A 21,088-nucleotide genomic window follows, 5' to 3' on the forward strand; every position below is an offset into this window, starting at 1 on the left:
AATGGTGGCGACCAGGGGCTTGTGTGTATCCAGAGAGGGGATGGCGAGATGTGAGACAAAATGTACAAGGTGTCAGGAAGAATAAACAAGAAAAACAAGTCATGGCTTGGGTGGGAGGGACGACAAAATTAAATCTTTCCTGTAAACCACTTTAGAACAAACTTTAAAGTATGCAAATGCAGCTAGGGCCAGCATGAAGGACCTGAAGGTGGGGATCGCTGTACGCTACACACGCAGCCAGCACAAGTTCCAAACAATTCTTTCTTGGTTTTTGAGAATTATATATGTAAACAATGGTACCTTCTGTGCATGTACAGATCTCTACTGTAAAACCAATAAATCCAGTCTGGATTATGAGAAAAATAGTGATCCTGTGGCATTCTGAGCTCAAGGTAGCATCTCATGGTCTGGGAAGACAACCTGAGTGCACTTGCCTGTTGCTTACTGTGGGTGTGTGTGCACTTAAAAAATGTATTGGCGGTTTGCCTGTGTACCATGTACATGCCTGGTGCTTGTGGAAGCCAGAAGAGGGTGTCAGATCACCAGGAACTGGAATTACAGATGGTTGTGAGCCACCACACGGGTGCTAGGAACGGAACCCGGGTCCTCTGAGCCATCTCTGTAGCCATAGCTTTATGTCGCTTTACATATTTTCATTTCTCGTTTTTCCCTCAACCACAGGACTCTCCGTACTGTTTCTTGAAAGTTAATATGAAAAATTCCGAATTATACAAAAATAGCTGCAAGACCCTTTCTTTACCCATTGCCCAACATTAGTAAACACATGATCAGGCTTTTTGTCATCTCACTAAGATCATCTATGATGCTGACCTTCATTAACTCACTCATAGCCAGTACTTTACTATGACTCCCTAAAAGATAAAGATTTAAACATAGCATCATTATCAAAAATTAACATTAAGGGCTGGAGAGATGGCTCAGCGGTTAAGAGCACTGCCTGCTCTTCCAAAGGTCCTGAGTTCAATTCCCAGCAACCACATGGTGGCTCACAACCATCTGTAATGAGGTCTGGTACCCTCTTCTGGCCTGCAGGCATACACACAGACAGAATATTGTATGCAAAATAAAATAAATATTAAAAAATTAACATTAAAAATATGCATGGTAGCACACCCCTTTTACCCCAGCATTGGGAGGCAGAGGCAGGTGATTTCAAACTGAGTTCAAGGCCAGCCTGGTCCACAAAATTAGGACAAGGATAGCCAGGGCTTCAAGAGAAACTCTGTCTCTAAGAAGTAAAACAAAAATTACTTAATTCATTTTACACATATGGGCATTTTGCCTGCATGAATGTCTGTGCACTATGTACACATAGTGCCAGCAAAGACCAGGAGGGGGCATCAGATTCCTTAGGATTAGATTTAGAACTGGCTATGAGCTTCCATGTGGGTGCTGGGAACTGAACCCAAGTCCTCTGCAAAAGCAGCCAGTGCTTATAACCACAGTCCTCTCTCTCTCTCTCTCTCTGCCCCCAACTGAACAAATTCCAAACATCCAGACAGTATGCGTTAGTCTTTTTCCCCAGGTGTCTTTGATCAAATGAGGATCTGAAAAAGGCTCACACATAGCAACTGATAACTCTTACTTCAATGTTCTTTAAAGGACATGTTACACCTTTTATTAGATCCGTTCATTTTATGCTTTGTTTGCATAAATGTATGTAGCACATGTGGGCTTTGCACCCAGAGATCCCCTGGAACTGGAGTTATGGATGGTGGTGACCACGGGAGTGTTTGGAATCCAGGTCCTATGCAAGAACAGTGCTCTTAACTGTGTATTCGTTATTATCAATTTTTTTAGATCACATTACTCGTCCTGTAGGATCTTCCAGTGTGGATTTTGCTTCACGTACCTCCTATGGTGCTTAACATAAAAATTTCTGACAGAATAGACATTTAAGCTCAGTTCTTAGACTTCACAGGCAGGCCGTCTTCCATTGCATATAACCTGGCAGAACGTCTCAGATACGAACTGTAAAGACTGGCCAGTGGGTCCAAATGCCGTCAGTGCCCTCTGTGACTTAAATCCCACCCATCAGCATTGTATCTAATGGTTTCTCTATGAGGAGGCCTGGCTTTAGTACTTCAGTAGCTGCAGTAAATGTTAGCGTTCTGTTAGAACTTCTGCACCGTTAAACTGGAGTTACTCAATTCTCCTGCAGGTATTCAGTTACGCTGAGGTGTAGTTTGTGTAAAAGGCAGAGCAAATACAGCAGTTGGACCTTTTGCTCCTGTTCTCCATCCCAGAAGGGCCCGCCATCAGCTCCCCATGGCTGGTACCATTATATACTCCAGCACTTCTGAGCCTCGGAGAGACGCTTTCTTGAACCCCCAACACTATGCAGTGCGCTGAATTCTCGTTGAATGCTTAGCACTAGGAAGGAACAAAGCAGAACAGCATCTGGTTGTGTGGCCTTCAGATGCTCTGTACGGGCAGTCTCCAAAAGACAGTCTAACACCTACACTCCTACAACTCAGCGCAGCTCCTATAGGTCTCCCGTGAGTTCAGACATCCCTGCCTGAGCCAGTTACTTTGGTGGGAATAAACTTTCTGTTGTGTTGGAATAGATTATGTAATCCAAGATGGACTACATAGCAGAGAACTTGAACTTTGACCTGCCAGCCTCCACTTCCCAAGTGTTGAGACTCCAGGTGCGCACAACTATGTCCAACAAACTTTTAAAATAAGGGTCCACTTGTTAATAAATAAATGGGTTCCGTCTCAAATACAGTGACAACAGCAATATATGCTGAGCTAAGGGCCCTTCAGAAGGCACCTGAGGAGAGTTCAGATTTGCAAAAACATAAGTAGGCCAGAGATATAACCTAATTATAGAAAAATGTGTTCTCATTCGCATACAAATATTATAACAAAGACTTTAAAAAATTCACCGTACATCTCTACTGCCTGGAATAGATTAGGTACTGTGGGTACAGTGGGTCTATTGGGACTGTATTTACTCACTTGCTAAAAGTGAGATGGGTAGTCCTTTTGATGCCAGCACTCGGGGAGGGCAGAGGCAGGTGGTTCTGGGTTCAAGGCCAGTAAGGACTACCTGATGAAACCCTGTCTCCAAACCAAAAACAGAGAAATCCAATTAGGGTTTTTACTCTGACAATTCACCCAGTCTTATTTAACAGTAAGTAGGTGAAGAATCAAAGAGAAATAATTGGCTAGCCGGTGATACCTTCAATCCCAGGACTCAGGAGGGAAAGACAGGCAGATCTACGAGTTTGAGGGCAGCCTGGTCTACAAAGTGAATTCTAGGTCAGAGCTACAAAGAGAAACCCTGTCTCGGGGCGGAAAAAATGAAAAATATGACTATTTTCATTTACTAGTGTATTATACTCAGCCTTCTGCCATCTATCCGGTACTATTACACAGTGTTACGTATAACTACTGTGCCCATGACTTGTCCCAACAGCCTGAGTCTTAAAATATACTATGAAGATTAAAACAGCACCCTCTGAATACCTTAAGTAATGCATTGGTAGTTATGTTCAGAGGGAACAAAACACTCAGACCTTTTCAGTATTCGGCCAGAGAGCAGTGAAGTTTTCATCTATCACAGAAAACACCAGAGCAACTTTATCCAGGTGGTCCAAGCTGCCTGGTGAACACTGGGCACACTGGCATCCTAAGACACCCCGAGTTCCATAGTAATATCTCCTCAATTATAATAAAGCTAAGGACTTGAAACCCAACTCAAAGTGAGTGGTCCATTTCCAGAAAATGTCTGAATAGAGAAGGAACTTTTTAAAACTTGTATATTTATATACATTTTAAAACAAGTGTGTGTATATATATATATTTATATCATAGATAAAATGTACAATACAGGCCTAAAATGGTCACAAGAACAATTAGCCACAGCTGCCCCAGGATTCCAGAGAACACTCTCTCAACGACTACTCCAATGTTACAGACCCCTCCGTAGTTCTTTTACCAAGCTAGTGTCAGTCAAGGTCACTAGTGTTTTTACCTATCCATATTCTGATTCTCTAAATCACTTGTCAATTTTTCTGTTTTCCCTTGGGAGCAGCGATCCTGCTACACTTCCCCATGGTGCTTTAGTGAGAATCTGGCAAAAACATCAAATGGATTTTTGTTAATCATACAAATAACATTTTTTTCTTAACTATTTAGTGGTTGGTGGAACCAATGTCTTTTTAGATTGTATGGTATTCATTTGTCTTGATGTAATTCATTTTTGAAATGGTCACCCCATCTGCTCACAGGATGCAGAAGCTGTAACAGGGTCGGATTGTTCGGCGAGGAACTCTAATACCTCCCCTTTCAGGTTCTTCACGGAGGCAGTGTGTACAATAAACAGGAGAAAAGCACAGTTATGATGTCCCACAGCCTCAGCACCTGGGCTACACTGAAGATCCCTTTTCTGCTCTTAGGTTCCTCTGGCATAATGCTCTGGAGACTTTTCTCCAACACAAAGATGTTTTTCCTACCAGCCGAAAGGTAATTATATTTTAAAACACCTTAGAAATGAAATTTTCATGTATACAATTAATAGGAACACTAGGGCACGAAGGAAAATGTCTCCTAATCTTTCCTCCATGGCACGTCCAGACATCCCAACATTCCTCTACTTCCAATTGGAGATGGCATTTACTAAAACCTCATTACTATCCGTTCTTTGGTTCAGTACTTGAGAAGGGCACTCAAAACAGTCTCATCCTTCCTATCAATGCCTCTGTGCAACTACAAATTACTTAAGCGCTTGACAGTAGACCTTTAACAGAAAAGTTAATTGCATTAGTAAATGTCATCAATACTGACTGTACCGCGGTATTTTTGTTAGGTAAACCCACCCCGCTGGAAACCCGTCAGTGGACACAGTCGGTTGGCAGCTATCACTGCCACACAGGGAACTCCAAAGCAAAAAGCTGACGGGCAAACCAGAAGAGAAATCTAACTCCGGGAGTCGCTTCCCTCACAGCAGCAAACAGAAACATATGGAAGCAGTTACATGGCCAACAATACAGGCATGTTCTCGCCAGGCAGGGGAGTTTTAGACGGAACTTGCTTTAAAAGCACAAGATGAGCTACAAAGAGGGGAATGAGTTAAAGTTTAGTGTTACCAACAGAACTTACTATCTAATAGAGCTCAACATTCCATGGGCTCACCATGAAAATGTTAAAATACAGTGGGGCTGGATGAGTGGCTCGTTTGCTTGAAGAGTTTTGGAAAACAAAATTGTAGTACAATTAGAATTTTACTACTAAATTCTCCCACAAATCAGGATTTGCCATAGAATACTTCAGCCTTTCATCATGGGGGGGAGGGGGGAATAAGCGTCCTGAACTTACTTTGCTCTATTAAGAAAAGCAAACTTAAAGTCAGTATTATAGCCTTGCCTGAATGTTGAGATCCATGGTTCTTTCCTGTCCTTCCTATGAGGCGGCTTCATCCTGATGAAATTACGCGTATCTTCAAGGCTTAGGACTAAGCTTCATCAAAGCATTACATCACTTTCCAGTTACAAAAGCACCCAACTCCTATTGAAAGGGACGAGAGACGTAGCTGCTTCCATGGATCTTTTTCTTAGCAAAGACTCGCCTTTAAAAAAGCCTCAGCCGGGCCGTGGTGGCGCACGCCTTTAATCCCAGCACTCGGGAGGCAGAGGCAGGAGGATCTTTGTGAGTTCGAGACCAGCCTGGTCTACAAGAGCTAGTTCCAGGACAGGCTCCAAAACCACAGAGAAACCCTGTCTCGAAAAACCAAAAAAAAAAAAAAAAAAAAAGCCTCAAAGCGCCACAGAAAAAGTGCTACATTGTAGCAAAACCATTCTGCACAAATCCAACTGGCCAGCTTGAAAAGCAGAACTAAAACTTACCGTCATACTCCTCCCCTCGGAGAAAATAAAAATTTGAATATAAGTATCTTCTACATAGACTGCAAGGTAGTTTTCATTAATTACCCAAACCACATTTTTCCTACAAACTCGTATTTTCCTAACAGAGGTCACGAATCGAACTCTATGCCATTAGACACTGACTCTCGGGAGCCATTCTTCCAACTCTGATCTATCCCCCTTTAATAAATGCAGATATAAAGAGCACATTAACATAAAAGTCTAAGGCCAACCCTCCCCCACACCTCCTAACCGGTATGGCTGTTTGAACTTCCAAAGTTATACTAAAAGAAAAAAACAAAAACACAGCATACGGTAAAATGAATTTATTTTGCTTTACACATTTTTTTAAAAAAATCTGAAGAGTGCATTTAACTAAAGTCAACCCTCTTTTAAGGAGTTAGAAACAATTTAAATGGAAACTCTACGTTGCTTAAAGCTTACATTTTAAATTAAACTCTTAAACTCAGCGGTCATAGAATAACCCAGATCCAAAAATACGTTAAGACATAAAAGTTTGGGATTCCAGCGTTTACTGTTCTGACCGCGGGAGCAGCTGTGCACCGCAGAACAGCACGCCTGCTCCGACCCACACCTCCAGAACCAAACAAAACGGTCACCAACTGCAATGTGGCACTAGTTCAGATCCTTCGGGCGGAAAGTTGCGCTGCAGCTCCCACGCTCGCACTCCTCGAGGAGCCGTGCCCACGGCTTCGTCCTCCCCCAGCCTGCAGGAGTGCGGGCGGCTCGTAGTCCCCGCGCCCCGGAACACAAAGGGGATCCCCAGCCATTGTCCTCCGCGGCTGCGCTGAGCATCACCAGCACTAGCAAGGCAGTAGCTTGCGCAGTTATCTCCACAGCGGGCAATGTCACAACCCGACCAACAGCACAAACTACTACCTCAGCCAGGGCCATGGTGTGGGGGCCGGCGGGCCACGCCGAGCCGAGCCGAGCGGAGCGGCGCCTCGTCCCGTTCTCCTCGCCGCAGCCGGCTGCTCGCACCCGCAGGCTCGGCGGCCGAGGGCGGCGGCTCCCGGGCCGGCCGCGCCCTCGCCGGAGCGGAGCAGCCCCGCGCGTCCGTCCGCCCGCCCGGGTTCTGGGGGCTCCGCCGCGCCCGCCCGCCCCGCCCCGCCGCACCCCGGAAGTCCCCGCAGCACCCCCGGCGGAGCCCGAGTGCGCGGCGAGCCGGCATCGGCATGCGCCCCGTCTCGCGCTCCCGCTCCACTGCGTCCGGGCGAACCATAGAGATCCCTTAAAGAGGCTGGCGCGCCACTCCCGCCACGTGACCGCCCGCCGCCCCCGCCGCCATCTTACATCCGGGGCCCCGCGCCCGCTCTCCGCCCCGCTGGGCCTCGCGGCTCCCTGAGGAGCCGGCCGCCGGCGAACACCCGATTCCGCCTCGCACCGGGGAGATCCAGGGCCTCGGGCCGGGCTCCGTCTGCTCGGCCAGCCCAGCGGGGCCCCGGCGCTCCCAGACCCGCCGTAAAGATGGCGGCGGCCGGCGCGGGCTGGACACGTTGTGCCCCGCCGGCGGGGAAAGTTTCCGGCACCTCCTCTCCTCCCCGCCGCCCGGTCGCCGTGCGGCATCCAAACTGGCGGGAAAGCTGCGCGCAGCTCGCTCAGTGCGCAGGCTCCGGGAACTCGGGGCGTTTGCCTTCTCATTTTTAGTCAAAAATTGGAAGAGAGCCGACTGCGATGCGAGTCACCTCCTCGTAGCCCAGATAACTTTTTGTTTCTCATTTACAACTTTGGTTTATTTTTACATTTTCTTCCCGAGAAGTCACTAAGATTTGTCAGATAAAATACAGATGGAATTCCACATAAACGAATGCCCTCATTTTTGCATATGTAGATTCTATGTACTAAAAGGATGATATCTGAAATTCAAATTTATCTGGCTAACCTCTTTATTTATACTATTTGGAAATTCCATTAGCCATAAAGTTGCTGAAAATCTACAGTACACATTGCAGAAATAATGTTCAGTTGCAACCTGGGAACTTTTCTCTAGACTGATTCTTTCACAGCAAGTAGAGCGCTAACATCTGGAGCAGAATTTGCAATAATGCATACTAACACTTACATTTAATTCCTTTTTAAGACCCACCCCTACCCAACCCAGTACAATTTAGCACAACAGATGTAGAAGCCCATAATATCACACATTAACTTTCATTCCATAAAGGACCCAAATAATTTCTTGAGGTACAAATTTTCAAACCCACTTATATGTTTCATAATATCCAAGCTACATGCCTGGTATCCTACCGGCAGATTTCAGAACTATACTAATCTTAGTATTTTAGAGCCACTACAAATGGTAAATTGAATTATTTCCAATTAACATTTTCATATTTGCATGCGTGTGTAACACACCTGTAATTAGATGTTAATTGCTGCCTGAAATACGGATACCTACAGAAAATGCGCACCGTCTTCATAAACAATGACGGTCTCTGTGGCAGTAGTCACTCCACAGCTGATCATGCTATCCTGCATCGGAAGAAGTTTGTTGGCCACCGCAGTATGTGTATATATATATTTAAAAGTGGGCATCAAGGGTGCATTTGGTGTAAAAGGTATACAGATTGGCCAGGGTCAAGTTTCCACCTTAAGCTCGTCCAGCCACTGCACGACTTTATCACCTGTTTCGGACAATCTGACATCAACATAATCATCCACACATTGTGCGCACACCAATATTCCCCATCGTTAATATCCAGATGTGTAGAACCTACCTAGTTCACCCTAACTCCCTTTTTGTTCTGTTTGAGACGCTTTCTCTCTATCTAGTCCCGGCTCGGGCTCGCTAGGAACCTGCACTATCTTCGTGGGCTTGTGAGGTGCTAGGACGACAGCGGCACCACCATCCTTTTAGACTTGAGCGCTCTCGACTGACCCTTTATCACCTCAGCAGGAAAACTATATTCTAAATGGAACCAGATATTTATCTGCTTAGTTTTGGTTAAAAGGTAAATCTATGTCATTCCAAATTATTTTTGGCTTTTAAGGAGTTTAACGATTAGGTTTCAATTCCTTGCAGCCAGCGACACCCCCCCCCCCCCAACAATACCAAACACACATCTTTGCATAGTGCTGGGAAGATAGCTTAGCATTTGACAGCAAGCACAGACCCTGCAGAGGACCCCAATTTGGTTCTGGGCACTTATACTGGGTGGCTCACAGTCACCTGTAACTCCAGCTCCAGGGGATCTGAAGCCTTCTTGACTCCTCAGGCACCTGCACTTGTGCACATCCCTCATACACACATAAAGAGTCTTCAAAAAGAGTACTTTACCACATCTGCTCCTGTATCTCCCCACTGCGTCCTTCAGTTTAGAAACAGTAAAACTCACCTTAAATTCCATATTCACCACTGAGCCTTGTTTCTTTTTCGTCTTCTTTTTGAAGACTAATAGCAACATTAACCTGAATCACAGGCGACTTAGTAATCTCTTGCTTTTACTGTATTTCTGCACACTTGGCAAAGGGCTATATTCCTTGAAGGGTAGAGATAGGCACATGGTGTAACTGACATACCAGAACTTGATAACATAGTCTTATATTCGGCGTTGAGATATAAGGTTTTCTCATCTAGATACAAAAATCCCCTAGTGACTTCTGTCATATGACAAGGACACACTTACAAGTTCATACCTGACGGCTGTATAGTCAAGGACAAGAAAGAAGCTGCTCTGGTCCCCGCTCGTTTTTTGAACTGTGTATCATGTGTGTTTTCTTTCTATCACAGCCTCAAACTTGCCAGTGCTTTCTAACATCCCATATAAAATTATATCAAATAACTCTATGCATTAATCATCACTATTGATTCCACTTCATGGAAAGAACGTCAAAAGAGGCTGACTAGTTTGCTCAGGTCCTACACTGGGCAGAGAGCAGGGACTGAATGTATGAAGACCCTGTCCACTGTGCACTATTGTTGACAGGATGCAGCCTCTTAAAGCCGGCAAAACCAGATGCTTTAAACAGACACAACGTTTTAAACCTGGGCTCGTCCTGAAAGTCCCAGCCAGCTCATACATAAGGAGTTCTTAGACAATTTCTCAATACTTGAAGTTTTTTGTAATATTCATATATATTTTATCCCAAATGCATTGTCACAAGACAGCAATTGCCTCGAAATAGTTTCCGTTTATTTCAGTCAGATATTAATGCGGTGAAACATTTTTACTAGCGACCTTATGGTAGCTGAAAGAACAGATCTTGAAGTGAGCCACGCTGATTCAGGTTTGTCGCTCTACAAAGTGACCTCTACCTTCCTGCTCCGAGGACTGAAGCAAGAGGAACCCAAGGCTCAAGTCTCCACAGTAGCAGTTTTCGAACCAGGAGATACAGGAGTTACTGGACCTGAAAGCAGTATACACTCATATGAGAATTTTCTCATTACTTCTCAGAGCAGGAGTTTTAACTCAGTTTTTTGCTCCCTGCCTTGAATCAAAATTTCAAGTGAGGTTCCTGGATTCAAGTGATATTCCTGTTTCAGTCTCTGGAAGATCAGAGGTGACATTTGTATGTCTTGTTAAAAAAGAAAATTTGAAACCCAAGTTTTTCGAGCTGTGGAGGGATGGTTTAGCACTGATAAATACACGTAGTTGCAAACAGCTGCCCCAAATTAACAATAACAACAAAACTCTTACAGTTTAAAAGGGCCTAAGCCAGCCGGGGAGACTAGTTTATTAAACCAGACCGGGAGACGACTAGTTTACTAAGCCAGACCGGGAGACGACTAGTTTACTAAGCCAGACAGGGAGACGACTAGTTTACTAAGCCAGACCGGGAGACGACTAGTTTACTAAGCCAGACCGGGAGACGACTAGTTTACTAAGCCAGACAGGGAGACGACTAATTTACTTAGCAGGCACAAGGCCTTAAGGTCACTGCTCCCTGAATGTCCCCCCAAATCTAATCTACATGAGGACAGTGCTTTTAACTTGACGTATAATTCTTATTCAAAGTTTTCTATTTCCTTTCAGAACTATGACTCTACATTCACTTTCTTTCCATTTTATTTATCAAAAGCTTTAACAAGTTTCTCAAAAACATTTCTCCTTTATTTCATCTTATAATTGTTTTCCAAATTGACTATTTAAATAATGCATTGTAAGCATAGAAAATTACCAGCCATAAATGATGAGGGAATCAATGTTATTCTGAACCTAATAGGGACAGGAAAGCAAGCATGAAGTATACTAGAGAAAAACTGGATTACCAATCAGATTTAAAACTAATTTATCAAAGAAAATACGACTGAGGTTAACTAGTAGGGCTGGGATGAAACATGTAAGATCTATACAGCTCTGAACAAACACCTACTCTAGATTACAGAGATTTGGCTTTGAAGCCAGGAAACGTTCCTGATTATATTACATAACCAGTATAGCTCAACAACGTAGAGATTGTAAGAAAAATGTAGAGAATCGTATTGGGAGCTAAGACAGGAATCTTGCAAAATTAGATAAAATATCCAGTCTGACATAAACACCATATGGTAACCGCCCTGAGACAGGAGCTGGATGCTATGTGTTAAAATTATGACACAGAGAGGACGTGCTGGGGAAAAAATGAAACTTGCAGTTCGGTCTAAATCTTACTACTTTGTTTTCCTAGCTAAGGAGGGTAAGACTGCAACAGCAGCCCTCTCAAGCCTTTCCTCCGTCTACTCAAACCTCACCTAAGTAGTATTGCTATCACACCACAGCGCTTCTGCAATGATGGGTGCTTTATGATAGTCCACGGCTACACTATTTGCTGAGTTTTAGTAGTATCTGAAAACGATCTCAAAGTTTAGAAATCTCCCTTTTCTTACTTGAGGGTCTAATCATTCTCAACAGTGTAATAAGGGATGGTTCAAGGCACCATTGTGTTTCCATGAGCAACAGTGGATGCCAAAATACACTAGGAGTACTCAGAAATAAGATAAAACATTTTCATCTTCCATCAAAATTGCTTTAGATATGGATTTAATTTTTATGTGTTTGGGTATTTTGCCTGAGTGCATGGTGGTCATGAAACCTCAGGAGAGCATCATAACTCCTGGAACTGGAATTACAGACAGTTGTAAGCTGCCATGTGGGTGCTGAGAATTGAACCTGGGTCCTCTGTCAGAGCAGTCAGTGCTTTTAACTGCTGATCCATCTTCCCAGTGCCCAAATTACTGCTTTGTAATAGAAAAATAGAAACAGATGAAACAGAAGTAATATGCTGCCTGTAATACTTCCAGAAAGCAAGCAGTGCAAGTATCAGTAAATAGTATTGATGACATAAACCTATCAGCAAAGTGTTTACCTCCCAAAACAAAGGCTCTTTCCCCAAAAGGCAAAACAACCCCTCTCCCGAAAACACAACAAAAAGACCTACAAATTTTGCATGCCCTCTCTAAGAAAAGGGACACCATCCTGCTATTCACAACACAGCACAGACATGACTGTTCCAAGTTTAGCTACTGAATCCATTTATTTATAGCAATCCCATTCTGTGTCTTGGCAGCAGAATCACAGGCTCAGAAATACAGTAGGCGATGGTTGTAAACTACTTCACACTGTCCACCATTAAGACGGCTGGGAACTTCAGCGAAAAGGCAACGGGGGTCAAAGTGGAAGGCACTTCTGTAATCAAACTTAAGAGGCTGTCAGCATGTTTCTATCGCTCTGAGTGTGATGGAAGAACAGGTGAACGGGAGTGGGTAGAAAAGGAAAAGAGGATCACTCTTCATCCTAAGTTAGAAAGTGAGGTAAACATGTAATTTAAATTAAAGGGGATGAAAGTGATGCCCAAGAAAAAGGGGAAGAAAGAGATGAATACTCTTTGGATATATCCTGTGATCAAACAACCTGAATAAGTGCCTAAGAAGGTCCTTATGAAGTCCACACTCATATTGAACATTTTTTCTGGAGAATCAGTAACTTATGATCATCACTGTATTACAGTCAGAACAGCAGCTTTGGAAAATTGCTTAAAGATAAACGAGGAGGCGGACTCTCAGCCAGTCCCTGGAAGACCACAAAGATTATTCAGACGCAGAGGACTTACCTCAGCTCCTCTTGCCTGCTTTCTGAGCAAGGTGTCACTGTGTAGTCCTGGCTGCCCTTGGAAGCCTTGTGAAGTTTCCTGCCTTCGCCTCGTGAGTGCCGGGCTTAGAGGCATGAGCCACTACACCCAGCTTATCCGCCTGGCTCTTTAAAACCAACACTGCTAATACAGTAAAATGACTGATTTAATCCAAGTCTTCTGAAAGAGTCTGCATGTAAATTGAGATACAATGACAACTTCCTTTCCCATTTACAAAAACAACATTAAAATAAAAGCACCACTCTAGATACAAAATTTTAATTCAAATGGCCATAAAGTATTAAAACTATTTACCCACTATATTTAGTGGTACATGGTACAACACGCCATGTAATGCTTGCTCTTGTCACAAATGATTAAAATAAAAATTAAAAAAAAAAACAAAACCATAGTTCAGTATAATAAAGATAGCCACAGGGTGGTAGTGGTGCAAGCCTTTGATAACAGCCCTTGAGAGGCAGAGGAAGGTGGATCTCTGAGTTTGAACCCAACCTGGTCTACAGACCGAGTTCCAGGTCAGTCAAGGCTACACAGAGAAACCCTGTCTGGAAAAAGAAAACAAAACAAACAAACAAAAAAACCCAGTATTGTAGCCCTAAGCATTGCAAACTGTAATACTTTTGACAATTCGAAGTATTTCCAAAATGCCAAATCTAGTAGGTGGGAACATTAGAGACGTGTAGTAATGCTTTTGAAGAGACCATTATTGTCTACCTCTGTGGTAGTTTTCTAGAAAAATCTATAACCACAGTAATCTGAACGCAGACATTAATCTGCTTTGGGTCTTGAGGATTTGGCTATCCGCATGAATTATTTTATACGACAGTGCCCTTTACTGACATGACCGTCACAGCATTTCCGATGTCTTCTCCCTCGCACTGTTCATAGTGTATGCTAATTCACTCTCCGTCTCTTAGGTGACCATCGACCAAATGCTGACCTACCCAACTCACTACAGCACAACATTCTTCACACTGTAGAAGAGAGGACAAATGACTGCTTTGGCTGCTACTAAAAGTTAATGTTATCCACTAGGATAACATAAGTAAAGTAACTGTAACTGTTTTCTTCTGATGCTATTTAGAATGTAAAGAATGAAGCAGGTGTTCACTCAAAAACCATATGGGGAATCAGGTAAAAACATAAATGTTAATGTGTGCATTTATATTTTAGTCAGACAATAATTTTTTTCTTTTGGGCACATAATAGACTTTTAATAAACGCTATGCAAAATGCACATAGTAAAACTAGAAAACTTTAAAATGAATCATAAAAAGATAAGACACTACCAAAATTGCCCTTTCCTCCTTGGTAGTTGTCACACTGTCTATACAAGTACACAATTAAATCCTTTGTTCAGCAGTCTCTAAAAGAGATGGTCACTGGCAAAAACTCAGTATGAGATGGAAAACTCATTGCCCTGGGATGGGGCGCAATGATGGGGATTGAACCTTGGTTGAATCTAGTAACTCCGTGAAGCCCAGGTCTCATAGTGACTGAAGAATCCAGTTCTAATTAAAGAGCAAGGACAATGTATTGATCTGTCTGGTGCCAGCACATAGTTGAAAATATGGTTGAGAAGAATGTGTGACTCCTTCGGAGTTGAGAGGGATTTGAGGAGAAGCCTGGCGATTAGTCCACCAAGGCCCACTTGCTTGACATTGAGACTGTCAGTAATTACTGTACATTAACACATTCATCTCATTTTTATGTTCTGAACTATACAGCACGACACTGCTATTGAAAGCTAATACTGCAGTAGCTCAAGTTGTTTAGTTCAAGTAAGACTCTTACTTACAGCTAGCCTTCACTGGAGAATAGTCATTTAGATTGCAACTGATCTGCTATGAGCAGACACTTACTTTATATAAACTCAGGGCAGTATTGTGAAAATGTTGCCACCCTTATTATTTAGATACTTTATCAGTGGTTTCCTACATTTTAAAGTCACAAGCGAATATATCAAAATATAAAAAATACACGGCTTGAGTCATTCTTTTTACACCTTTAAGAAAACACGAATAGCATAGTCTATGAAACGCCATGTTTTACCTTAACCTTACATGAAATAATAAAATAGAAATTCATTGATTCGTGTGAATAAAAATAATATTCCTTCAAAATAGGCCTTACCACACGTATACAGAATACAGTGCAAATTAAATCATTACATAATTAAAATAGCCTCAAAATTGTATCTCATTGATTACTCAACTTTAATGTCTCCTTATAGTTTTATGATTATTCTGAAGAGTCCAAAATTTATAAATCTTGTTAAAGTCAAAAGCTTTCTTCTAGTGCATTAAAATAATATCAGCCCCATTATCATTTCTTATTAACAGCAATGTTTTCAACATCTGCGAAAGGAAATTTTAACTTGGAAAAAAAAATATCACAACAGCATAATTAAACAAATACAGCAAGCTAGGTCAAAGTCAGTTTTGTGAGAGACTGGTCATGTGCTCCACCACAGTGAGCTCACTGCTGGGACATGCCGCTGCCTCCGCTCACTCACTTGCTGGTGACTCGCATTTTATACTGTAGGTTAGCCCAGTGCCGAGTCCTCTTGAAACGAACTCAGAAAAGGAAGCGCAGAAATGAACAAAACCTCACAGGCAAAGTTTCATGAAATCTCAAGTCATCTTGCCTTGGTCATTCAAAGACAGTGACAAATGTCATAGGAAAATCAGCAGAAATATAAAATATGACAAGTCTTTAAAATTCAGACAGCAAATATAAAAACAGACAGGTAAAAGCTTAGAGAGAGGCTAAAGAATGAGGTATGATTGGGTCATCGTGCTACAATGTATCTCAGTGTCTTAAGTTACAACCTGTGTTTCCAAGGTGCAAAGTCAGCAGACCATAACTTCTGCTGTTCACATGATCCTCTGGCCAGAGGTGTACAGGTCACCAACAATGCATGTAAAAAGCATGACGCTGTGTGATTACATGATAAGCTTATCTGCCCCATAAGAAGGCAAATCAGAAGTAAAAATGTAAGCAAACAATTTTGTATTAATAATAAATACGCCTTCAAGCATTTTAACATCAATATTTAACATCAATTTTAAATAAATGCAACTATTTTATACAGAACTGTACCATTTATTATACACACAGTACATGAGTTCCCTTTGTTCACAAAGGCTGGTTGTAGATAATTATGGAATGTTATAGTATCACTTTGCATAAAACTTCAGTACAGTTTCTGTACTTGAAAAAGGGTGCAAAACACCAGCCTCAGAAATCTGAATGGAAATATCTTTTCTTCCTTTTTAAAAAGCACATCAATGGCACACGCACCACACACTGTACATAAGCTCACTTTTAAATCACCAACTGAAGATATGATAGCAGGTACAAGGGAGAACTCTCTATCCCGATCCCATCAGTTCGCTCATTAAAAGGCTGGTTCCTTCAGGAGCCTCTGTTGACATGTACACTTTCACAAGAATTACCGAGCCCAGATAATTACACGTTAAAGAAGGCAAACAAAGCTGCCAAGAATTACTGCAGTAAGAAACGTCCTTCTCATAGAAGACTCAGGAGCAAACCTTCCTTAGGTTATCTGTCTTCCTTCCCATGACTGTAGTGGGTCAAGATTCTCCATTTTGAACTTTGGATGCTGGTGGTTGCATGAAATCCTTAAAGGGAACTAGTGCCTCTTTCAGAGCAGAACAAACTTCTGAGGATGAACATGTGATACATTCTACCAAAGTTGGGTATAAGGCAATTACTTGTGCCCATGTATTTCCATCAACTGTAAAGAGAAAAAGTACAAAAATCTCAAAACAGAGTTGATATAAACAGCAGCCACCCAATTTACAAAAACACAATGTAAAAACTCTAACAGAATGGTTCTGAGAGCATCTTTTAATTTTTAAATTTTGTAAGATTTCCTGATATAGTAATAAAGCACGAGAAACTGAGATAATACAGCATTGTGTACTTAGAAATTAGGTAAGAAAGTAGTTAAGGGGCTGGAGACGGCTCAGTGGTTAAGAGCACTTGCTGCTCTTGCAAAGGACTAGGGTTTGGTTTTCAGCACCCAAATGGCTGCTAAATGTCATTTCTAAATTCAGTTCCAGGGAAATCCAGTGCCTTCTTTTGGCCTCCTCAGTTATCAGGCACAAAAATACACATACATATATACAGACAAAACTCATACACATAAGACAAAAATAAGTAAAATCTTAAAAAAGGAAGATAAATGATCAGTGAGTACAGACTCATCAATGCCAACAACTTGAAAATAAGGCATATTTTAAATGATGCTTCCAGTTGTGAAAACTTTGGACATTAATAAAGTAACAAAATAATCCAAATCACTCTTTTCTATATAGTTGCCACAAAATCTAATGTGCATGTGTATATCAAGAACAATTGGAAAACATTTTTTATTCAGTTGCCTACTAAACTATCTTCCCATAAGTCTCTCAGTAATGTTATTGACACTGATTGCAATTTCAAACCAGGGAGCAGACATCATCTTCTCACAGGGCTTGCTAACCTCTAAGGTGTATCACCAGACTGGGGAGAGTCACGTCTGCCTTTCACCGCGTCTACCAAGTGGATGCTTTTCATCAGGAGCACAAAAGTGACCCATCTTATCCAACAATCTGCTTACACTGAAATCACATGTGACATTTATGTTTTCTGTCATTTGCTAAGTTTTCCCAGTATTAGGGACTTGTACATGTGAGTAAGGGTTGTACCACTAATCTTGTGTCTCACCAAATTACCAGGCTGGCCCCTCCGTCTTATTCTCTGGCAATTTCCTCACATGGCAGATGTCATGTTATTACATGAAGCAAGTCTCCGGTCTGGGGCAGGGTAGCGTGCCATAAAGAATTCTATGAAAATGTATAAAACACTCTAGCTGATTCTTGAGACTTGTTTTCTCTGTGCCCTGATTTCCTGGAACTTGCTCTGTAGACCAGGCTGGCCTCAAACTCACAGAAATCCACCTGCCTCTGCCTCCTGAGTGCTGGGATTAAAGGCGTGCGCCACCACACCTGGCCCAAAGCACCTTTTATAATGATTCTGTCTTTGTTAGGTGGCAGCGTTTCTTCTGCCAAAATAAAGTGATGCTTGTTATCCTGGTCAGGTCAGTGTTTCAGTTCTTTATCTCAGCTCAGAGTCCCTCTCAACTCTGAAAGAAGCTCCTGATTAAATAAGCTTGGCAGACAACACATCAGCTCTCCCCTTAAAGACAACTCCTATGAATTTTCTACAGGCTTAGCATATAGAGCATACTCATATATAATCCAGGGTTTCCAAAACGAATGTTTATGGGACTTCCCATCTAATACATTCTCACCTACTCCCTGTTTGCCTTCCATGCTGACTGTGATGCCCAGGGCCGCAGGGTGGAAGAAGAGAACTAACCCCCTACAGTTTTCATAAGGGGTGTGCCAGTGTACACCTCTCCTCCACACACAATAAATACAATGTAATAATAATAAAAGAAGAATCCACACCATATTTCTTTTTGCTTTTGCTTGGAGTGGGGGTTGGCTTAAAAGAAGCCAGAAAAGGAACTGAAAGACAAACGAAAGTCAAGCGCCTCTGCCCAGCTGTCACGCTTGACACTTCCTACCAGTCCACAGAGTACACAAATGGAGACTACCTACACTGGCCAATCCACAGTCAAATTACAACACCAATTCTCGACTTATTAGAGGAGATACATAATGTGAAATGTCTTCCAGTAGGCTGTGAATGTGTTGCTCTCGTTGGTTGATAAATAAAGCTGCTTTGGCCTATGGCAAGGCAGGGTAAAGCCAGGTGGAAAATCCTAGCAGAGATACAGGAGAAGAAGGGCAGAGTCAGGGAGACACCAGCAGCCACCCAAGGAGCAACATGCCAGAGCATCACTAGTAAGCCACGGGCCACAAAGCAATACTTAGATGAATAGAAATGGGTTAATTTAAATGTAAGAGCCAGCTAATAAGGCCGAGCCATTGGTCATACATTTATAATTAATATTAAGTCTCTGAATGGTTATTTAGGAATTGGTGGGCAGGAGAAAAATGTTCAGTTACAGATATATCAAGATGACATCTAACATATCACTTGGGGGAATCTACTCAGGTTCTTAAAGTATGTTCTAAAGCCTGCCGTAACCTGAGGGATTTTTTTGTAACAGGATGTCAGGTGTATAACACAAATATGTAACCCAGGACTTGGGAGGGAAAGGAGAAAAGATCAGTAATTTAAGATTATCTTTGGCAGTATATAGTGGGGTTCAAGGCCAGCCTGAGTTACAGGAGCTTCTGTTTCAAAAACCCCAAATTATAAAAAGAATATTAAAGAGACGTATTCACCGATATGGAAGAATATACATGTTTGTTAAGTGAAAAACTAGAGAAGAAAAAGTGGTTATAAACAGGGAATACTGTTATTTACTTGCATAGAAAACTGGGGTTATCTGGAGTATGTATTTTGTATTTACATGAAAAACTTCAAGAGAAGAACAAATTAATAAAAATAAAGTAGTAATAAAAATACACACATAAGCCAGAGGAAGTGGTGGCACACGCCTTTAACCCCAGGACTTGGGAGGCAGTGACAGGCGAATCTCTTGTGAGTTTGAGGACAGCCTGGTCTATAGAGCTAGTTCCAGGACAGCCAAGGCTACACAGAGAAACCCTGTCTCAAACCCCACACATGTATTTTAAAATATTCACTTAGTTGTACATCACAACAGGCACCTGGGGTCAGAGGACAGTTTGTAGCAGTCAGTTTTCTACTGTGTGGTTTCTGTTACTGACTTCAAGTTCTCAGGTTTTGTAAGTGCTCTTACCCAGTGAATACCACATTACCTGCTATTTTTATTGTTTTAATTTACGTGTATTTATATTGTCTACTCAAAAATTTACCATCAAGTAAAATAATAAAACAAATCCCTTCAAACAAAAATAAATCTCCAAATGCCTCATTTCTAGCAGCAAAACTACAGGAAGATGATCATAAAAAGTTTAAACACAGATGGAGCCTGTTGGCTCTAACCTGATAGTCAATCTCTTGAATCAGGCTTGGCTTGTACAAGAAGGCTTTCTTTCTTTCTTTCTTTCTTTCTTTCTTCCTTCCTTCCTTCTTTCTTTCTTTTTTGTTTTTGTTTTGTTTGCTTTTCGTGACAGGGTTTCTCTGTGTTAATGGTCCTGGCACTGTCCTGGAACTCTCACTTGGTAGGCCAGGCTGACCTGGAACTCACTGAGATCCACCTGTCTCTGCCTCCCAAGTGCTGGAATTAAAGGTGTGCGCCACCCCCATCTGACCTGAAGTTTCTTACACTTTTCTAATATATCACTAAAACTTAAGGTTACATCAAATGAAAACATTCACTTCGTAAGTTCAGAGGAGAATTGTGCCTCTGTGTGTGCAGGTGCACAGGTGTGGGTGGAGCCAGACCGCAGCTCAGATGTGTGTGCAGGTGCACAGGTGTGGGTGGAGCCAGACCGCAGCTCAGGTGTGTGTGCAGGTGCACAGGTGTGGGTGGAGCCAGACCACAGCTCAGGTGTGTGTGCAGGTGCACAGGTGTGGGTGGAGCCAGACCGCAGCTCAGGTGTGTGTGCAGGTGCACAGGTGTGGGTGGAGCCAGACCGCAGCTCAGGTGTGTGTGCAGGTGCACAGGTGTGGGTGGAGCCAGACCGCAGCTCAGATGCTGTTCTCAGGCACCTGCAGTTGTCTGTCTGTTTTGTCACTGTGTCTGCTATCCTTGGGCAGGAATGTAGGAAGTCAGAGGACAACTTGTGCACTCAGTTGTCTTCTAAACACCTGCTAAACTCAGGGTGTCAGGCCAGGCCATCTTGCTGGCTTACCACATTTTTTAAAAAATAGGTCATTTAATATAAAGATTAAACATTCCAAATTAATATTCCTGAATTGACATTGTAATGGACTTGAGTTTTATCACCACAATAACGGTAGAACAGAAAGCACAATGGTGGTCGCATTCTGAACTTCAGCTGACATAGCAATAGCACAAAGCCCACTAATGGAAGATAAGTGTAACATGAGGGGCCTGCTCACTGGTTATTTCGTGCGGTTATTTCAGGGGGTTAAGCTAGCCACACCGGAATGCAGTCTGTTCCTTCTCATTACTA

The 21,088-nt window shown here is 42.4% G+C and overlaps 1 protein-coding gene across 8 annotated transcripts in view; it reads right to left on the reverse strand.

Moving 5' to 3' along the window:
* Window positions 1-15,361: 15,361 nt before the first annotated feature.
* Mon2 (MON2 homolog, regulator of endosome-to-Golgi trafficking) overlaps window positions 15,362-21,088 on the reverse strand; it is a 75,872-nt gene continuing 70,145 nt past the window's right edge. For all 8 annotated transcript variants that reach the window (XM_041664313.1, XM_041664305.1, XM_041664295.1 and 5 more), the window contains one exon: window positions 15,362-16,740. In XM_041664313.1, the coding sequence (XP_041520247.1) occupies window positions 16,577-16,740 (164 nt within the window). In that variant the 3' untranslated portion in view covers window positions 15,362-16,576. The remainder of the gene's footprint in view (window positions 16,741-21,088) is intronic.

This window comes from Microtus oregoni, unplaced genomic scaffold (assembly GCF_018167655.1).
Source record: "Microtus oregoni isolate MIOR12 unplaced genomic scaffold, Mior012 000001F_ref0000356, whole genome shotgun sequence".
NCBI lineage: Eukaryota > Metazoa > Chordata > Mammalia > Rodentia > Cricetidae > Microtus > Microtus oregoni.